This window comes from Corythoichthys intestinalis, chromosome 13 (assembly GCF_030265065.1).
Source record: "Corythoichthys intestinalis isolate RoL2023-P3 chromosome 13, ASM3026506v1, whole genome shotgun sequence".
Classification (NCBI taxonomy): Eukaryota; Metazoa; Chordata; class Actinopteri; order Syngnathiformes; family Syngnathidae; genus Corythoichthys; species Corythoichthys intestinalis.
The window spans coordinates 23,648,806-23,655,529 of record NC_080407.1 but is presented as its reverse complement, the minus strand read 5'-3'; the positions used below and the strand labels follow the sequence as shown (position 1 = coordinate 23,655,529).

General features: G+C 42.5%; 1 protein-coding gene across 4 annotated transcripts; it reads right to left on the bottom strand.

Annotated features, from left to right (window-relative positions):
• Positions 1-245: 245 nt before the first annotated feature.
• LOC130928040 (uncharacterized) lies at positions 246-6,181 on the bottom strand. 4 transcript variants are annotated; one of them, XR_009066568.1, is made up of 4 exons: positions 5,903-6,181; positions 610-5,771; positions 417-478; positions 246-316 (listed from the first exon to the last, which is right to left on the bottom strand). XR_009066568.1 is itself a non-coding variant. In XM_057854236.1 (2 exons), the coding sequence occupies exon 2, from the start codon at positions 4,906-4,908 to the stop codon at positions 2,947-2,949; it is 1,962 nt and encodes a 653-aa protein (XP_057710219.1). In that variant the 5' UTR covers positions 4,909-5,771; positions 5,903-6,181; the 3' UTR covers positions 505-2,946. The 4 variants fall into 4 exon arrangements, 1 of the variants encoding a protein (XP_057710219.1); XR_009066567.1 differs by having other exon boundaries at positions 246-478; positions 610-5,609; positions 5,710-5,771; XR_009066566.1 differs by having other exon boundaries at positions 246-478.
• Between the last annotated feature and the right edge of the window lie 543 nt (positions 6,182-6,724).

Sequence of the window (6,724 nt, the reverse complement as noted above, 5' to 3'; positions counted from 1 at the left end):
GAAAAGTGGGGCGTGCAATATTACTCGGCCCCTTTACTTTCAGTGCAGCAAACTCACTCCAGAAGTTCAGTGAAGATCTCTGAATGATCCAATGTTGTCCTAAATGACCGATGATGATAAATAGAATCCACCTGTGTGTAATCAAGTCTCCGTATAAATGCACCTGCTCTGTGATAGTCTCAGGGTTCTGTTTAAAGTGCAGAGTGTAGCTGCCCCTCGGTCCAAAAAGACGAAGTAGTCTCGACTGATGCTCCAGTTTCTTTTATTTTTCTCTCCACTTTTGTTCGCACCATAAGCACCTGGTGCACCGTGAAAACTAGACAATTTTACATACAAAAAATATTATGAGCAAACAAAATTAACATACATTCACAAACAAACCATAAAATATTCAATTATAATTCACTATCTAATACCTTATTTCGCCGACCAAGGGTGCTAAAACAATATGACCTGGTCTGCAGCTTTAATGGACACTCTGAGAAAATGTACAATGAGCGCCATTAGACAAACAAAAGGCAGGCAAAAACGTGCTTAAAACAAATGAATAGAGCACCTAATGTGACACTATATTAACAAAATATTTGTTATATGTTAAATAAAAATTACCTTGAACGATTTTGGATTTATCATTTATCTCTTCACTCGCCTCTAGAACTTTCCCTTTTGCCGTCTTGTGCAACGTACGGCTGCAACGAGCGGTGGCTCCCGCATTCTGAAGCTCTGGCCTTTCTCCTCATTACTTCTACTTCGTGCAGATAAACTAGGGAAGCCTGCGCAACGTTGCCACCCTATGGCGCTTATGGGAATTGCACGAAATAATGATACAGAATGAACAAGCAGACATATATGGATAATTAAATTCAAAACAAATTAACTTTTGAACCTTTAAAGATTATATTAAATTATATTACATTGGAATGCAGATTAGCTGCATTTACACTCCCACCAAATCCTGCTTTGAACAATTTAAATGCTTCTTGCAGGATTTTAAACTCTAATCTGCAACTGATTTTACCTTGTACTTTTACGCTAATAAGTTTGAGTGAGGTAACAGTTCTATTCGCTCTCGAGGAGAAGCACTAACTTTTGAATTCGCCTCTCTATAATCGAAGGTTCGGATGAATGATCCCGAATTCTCAATTTGTGCTCTCCAGTTTGGGTCTTAGCTCTTCTAGCTAATCCATCACTTCATTGAATAGCTTCGACCACTCTTCCTAGTAGCCATTGGTTTCTTGTGAGATTTTCATCATCCATTTGGAGATTGCCACGGGGTTTGAACGATTCCTGTCTAGTCGTGAGCTTCATGAGGCGGTCCCTTCGTTTTCTGCCTTGCGCAGAGAGTTGGATGAGCTTGGCCACAAGTCTGCCCCAACAATAACCCAGAGCCCATTGGGCCATCTGGGTTTGTCCTCGTCTTTGATGGCAGGTCTTGATATGGTAGTGGGCAAGAATCAGCTTGATGACATTGCTGTCCTTTGGAAGGATGATGGGGCATTTTCGTTCCAGACTCAGTGTTGACTTCTTTAACCTTCCACCATCACAGAGTAGATTTCTCCGCAGGATTGGGTCGAGACGGGAAAGAGCTCTCGAGCTTAGTAGATATTCTCCTCTCTGGATCATCTTCAGCTCCTTGGGAAAAGCTTGCTGCTGGAGGAGCTTGAGGATGATTTTAGCAGCTCTTTCTGTATCTGTGACAGTCACCAGCTCTCTGTGTGGTTCTTTGGACTCTAGTCTCTTGATTCTTGTGACTACTTTCAAGAGTTTCATCAACAAAGAGATCCGACTTAGACGGTTGAGGAGGTTGACACTATCGTTGGACTTAGTATTACATGCTAGAGCTACCTTAACTTCTGAGTCACCGCAGCCTTTGCAGCTGGCATCGGCAAAGTGATGCAGTCCTGTTCTAATGATGGCACTAAAGTTCTGTGGGTGATAGCATTGTGGAATTACAACTTCTTGTAGCTTCTCGAGACAGAGTTTCCACTTCTCCCACCGTGATCTGAAGTCATTTGGGAGTGGGTCGGACTTCAGCTTCCTCTTCCGACATTGAAGTGGGATGGTGGCAAGCTTCTTGTTGTTTGAAAGAGATGATGGAGAATAATTTTTGAAAGGTAGAAGCATCTCTAAGTGTCTATCCTTCTGCCTAATTTTCTTGCTGAGGAACTGTCCTAAGTTAACATCTTGCGACATATATTTCTCGCAGTTTCTCTCGCTAAAATCTAGCTCAAGGGCTTTCAATTCATCCATGACTGGTGAGGTTGGGATTTCTTTTACAGCAATTCTGTGGACGTAGCTGGTCCTTCCTTGTTTTTCGTGATGCAGATTGGATGGTCCTACAATGCTCCAACCGAGCTCTGTCCGCTGTGCAAACGGTTTGTCTCCTCCACCTATGACAGATTCAATTGGGGCTAGTGCTGCTGGGCAGTTTGATCCAATTAGCAGTCCTACCTCACAATCTTGGAGTGTCGGTATCTGGTTTGTCAAATGCTGTAGGTGACACCACTGCTGGGCTGTCTCTTTTGTCGGGATGTATGACTTATCCACAGGAATAAAGCTCCGTGAGAAGGCTTGGTTTATTTGGATAGGCTTTCCGGAAAGGAGTGCTCGAACCTGCAGCCCACTGACACACTTACTTGGTAAGACAGTGTCAATGGCTGTCATGGTGCTAAGTTTTAACGTCGTTGGTTGGGCTGACTCTACATTCAAGTTGTCGAGCAGATCTTCTAGGATAAAGGTTGCGTCGCTCTGCTGGTCGAGTATAGCATAGGTAAGAACTTCTCGCTGAGGCTCTAATGATGATGACACCAAAACCGGGACTATGCTGGAGGTGGCAGGTACGTACTGTACTGAGGTGTGAGAGTGCACCACGTGGGCTTCTTGACCAAGAGCTTTGTCTGCAGGAGGTGTGTCGTTCGTTATCTCTCTTGTTGTCCTTTGCTTCCTCTATTCATGCAGGCATGTGGGGTGTCGCCCATGACAGACGCTGCAGATATGTCGCCTTTGACAATTTTTGCTGGTGTGCCCCTTCCTCAAGCATCCGAAACAAAGGTTGTTCTCCTGTATGAAAGCCCTTTTTTCTTCTAAGCTCTTTGATGCGAAGGTTGGGCACCAAACAATACCATGACTTTCATTTTTACAAGCGGCGCATGGTGGTTTTGGCTTAAATGTCTCTTGGGTCTGTTTTATGGGTTCCTTTATCTGTGCAGTTGTACTAAGGGCTCTGGTCCTCTGTGGTGTTCTCGTCTCGTTAGCCTTTGCATTCATGAAGAAGGGAGCGGTGATGGGGTTACAGACAATCCGGACCTCTTTGTTCAGGAAGTCTATGAAGTGCGCCAGATCTGGATAACTGTTTGACTTGTCTAGCTCTTCCACGACGACTCTGCTCCATTTTCGCACAATCCACTCTGGTAATTTTTGGAGTAGTTTCTGGTTCTCCTCACAGTCGTTTAGGATTGATAGTCCTTTGACATGAGGTAGAGCAGCTGCACAACCTTGCAGAAAGTCTGTGAAATCTCTCAGGGATATTGGATCGGTAGCGCTGATCTTCGGCCATTTGGAAAGTTTGTCTCTGAAGGCCTTTTGCACTATAAATGGGTTACCATACCTTTCTTCTAGAACCTTCCAAGCTCCCTGGTATCCATCTTCTGAGGTCCTGTAGAAGAACCCTTCCACTGCCTTTAGAGCCTCTCCAGAGAGATAGGTTTTTAGGTAAAACATTTTCTCTGCTATAGGTATAGGTTTTTGGTCAATGAGTGCCATGAAGGTTGTCTTCCAGTCGACATACCTGATAGGATCACCAGTAAATTTTGTTGGTTCGGGCACAGGTAGGCGGTTTATACTGAGAGAGCTCGCGATGGCCTGAGCTAGGCTGATGGCCTCCACAGGTGTAGCTTTTTGAGAGGGTGCTTGTTGAGGTTGGAAGGACGTTGCATTTGGGTTTAGCGTGTGATTCATCTCTTGGTGAGCTGTATTTAATTCAAATTCTCTTTCGTAATCACTTCCAAAACTGTCATACGCTTTTACCCGCGCTGCTGCTATCTGGACTTCCTTCTCTGCTTGTATCCGAGCTAGCTTTGTTCGTTCCTGTTCTAGCTTCTTGTGCCTCTCAGCTCTTTTCCTCTCAACTTCAGCTAACCTGGCTGCTTCCTCTACCTTTATTGCTGCCTCTGCCACCTTCAATTCACTTTCTAGTTGAATGATCTTTGCTTGTTGAGCCTGGATGTCTTCGATTGCTTTAGCCTGTTCCCTTTTAGCAGCAAGCTCTGCTTCTGCCTCTAAACGCTGACTAGAATGAGATGAGTTGAAACTTGGCTGGCTTTCAGATTGGTCTGAAATTACAGTCTCAGTCTCTGTACGACCAAAAACAGATCCATACTCCTCTTTATTTAGCACCATTCTTACCCGTTGTTTCTCTAGCTCTTCATTATATCTTTCACGTGGCTGCATTCGCATATTGACAAGGGTGGTTATCTCTTCAGTTAAATTGTTGCAGGCGTCCATTTTGTTGGCGATCATAGGTGTCGTAGCATGGTTACGCTTGATGGGTTCATATTGTTGACATACTGTTCTGTGTCTTATTTCAATTTCCCTTTCGATATGGCCTAGGTCTTCAGGAGAGCACAAGGATTTTAGTGTCGCTCTACTTTGTTTTGCTGTCTGCTTCCAGGAGTCATATGCCTTAATGAAGGCCTTCTCTCGTTTTTGGGTCTCTTGATGGAGGAATTCTCGACCTTTCTCAGTTAGAGTGCGTTGGCGTCCATCAGGCCTTTCTTGACAAACATCTGAGTTTTGACTAACTATACTGGTACTGGGCATCTCTAATCCCCTTTCAATTGCAGTCTCTAAACTGGGGTCAAATTCGCTCTGTTGTAGAGATTGGGTTGCCTCTTCCTCGTGGAGCGACATACTGTTGCTATGCCTAGCTGTTTTTTACGAGCAACACTAAAACTGACCGGACAATTAATCAACAATATGTTATTAAACACGTTAATGTTCTTAGTAAGAACCGAACCAGGTCAAAATATATGACTATAAGTTTTGAGCGCTTAATTATAAGCTTATTACACTTCTACAACCCTTTGATGCCGAGAAATTATCAAAAATATGGAATAATGTGGCAAGTTATCTCAAGCAATAATCAAATGCAATCACAATATTATACCCTTGAAGTGCTATAACATTTTCTAAACAGAAAAATATTTTAAATATTTACATTGGTCACTTCAAATATGACATGAGATATAACAACTGCTAAGTAGATGTGTTGAGTCAATACGTGAAAGAGGGATTCTTAAAACGATCCATCAATAAAGTCTCTCAAACTCAACATGAAGGTGAAGTTGAATCTTCTTCCAGTGTTACTTTATATTGTGTGGCAATAAGACCAGGAGTTCATTTGTGATGCTGCAGTTGAACAATGTCACCTGATCACTGGACTGGCTTCAAGAGATGTCTTCGTTGACTTAGCTGAGACGTGGATGCGATAAGTTTTCACTGTAGCTGCCCCTCGGTCCAAAAAGACGAAGTAGTCTCGACTGATGCTCCAGTTTCTTTTATTTTTCTCTCCACTTTTGTTCGCACCATAAGCACCTGGTGCACCGTGAAAACTAGACAATTTTACATACAAAAAATATTATGAGCAAACAAAATTAACATACATTCACAAACAAACCATAAAATATTCAATTATAATTCACTATCTAATACCTTATTTCGCCGACCAAGGGTGCTAAAACAATATGACCTGGTCTGCAGCTTTAATGGACACTCTGAGAAAATGTACAATGAGCGCCATTAGACAAACAAAAGGCAGGCAAAAACGTGCTTAAAACAAATGAATAGAGCACCTAATGTGACACTATATTAACAAAATATTTGTTATATGTTAAATAAAAATTACCTTGAACGATTTTGGATTTATCATTTATCTCTTCACTCGCCTCTAGAACTTTCCCTTTTGCCGTCTTGTGCAACGTACGGCTGCAACGAGCGGTGGCTCCCGCATTCTGAAGCTCTGGCCTTTCTCCTCATTACTTCTACTTCGTGCAGATAAACTAGGGAAGCCTGCGCAACGTTGCCACCCTATGGCGCTTATGGGAATTGCACGAAATAATGATACAGAATGAACAAGCAGACATATATGGATAATTAAATTCAAAACAAATTAACTTTTGAACCTTTAAAGATTATATTAAATTATATTACATTGGAATGCAGATTAGCTGCATTTACACAGAGAGCATTATGAAAACCAAGGAACACACCAGGCAGGTCCGACATACTGTTGTGGAGAAGTTTAAAGCCGGATTTGGATACAAAAAGATTTCCCAAGCTTTAAACATCTCAAGGAGCACTGTGCAAGCCATCATATTGAAATGGAAAGAGCATCAGACCACTGCAAATCTACCAAGACCCGGGCCGTCCTTCCAAACTTTCTTCTCAAACAAGAAGAAAACTGATCAGAGATGCAGCCAAGAGGCCATTGATCACTCTGGATGAACTGCAGAGTTCTACAGCTGAGGTGGTAGAGTCTGTCCATAGGACAACAATCAGTCGTACACTGCACAAATCTGGCCTTTATGGAAGAGTGGCAAGAAGAAAGCCATTTCTCAAAGATATCCATAAAAAGTCTCGTTTAAAGTTTGCCACAAGCCACCTGGGAGACACACCAAACATGTGGAAGAAGGTGCTCTGGTCAGATGAAACCAAAATTGATCTTTTT

What these genes read in the sequence shown, in the direction of transcription:
- LOC130928040 (XM_057854236.1), bottom strand. Translation starts at nt 4,908, where the DNA reads ATGTCGCTCCACGAGGAAGAGGCAACCCAATCTCTACAACAGAGCGAA.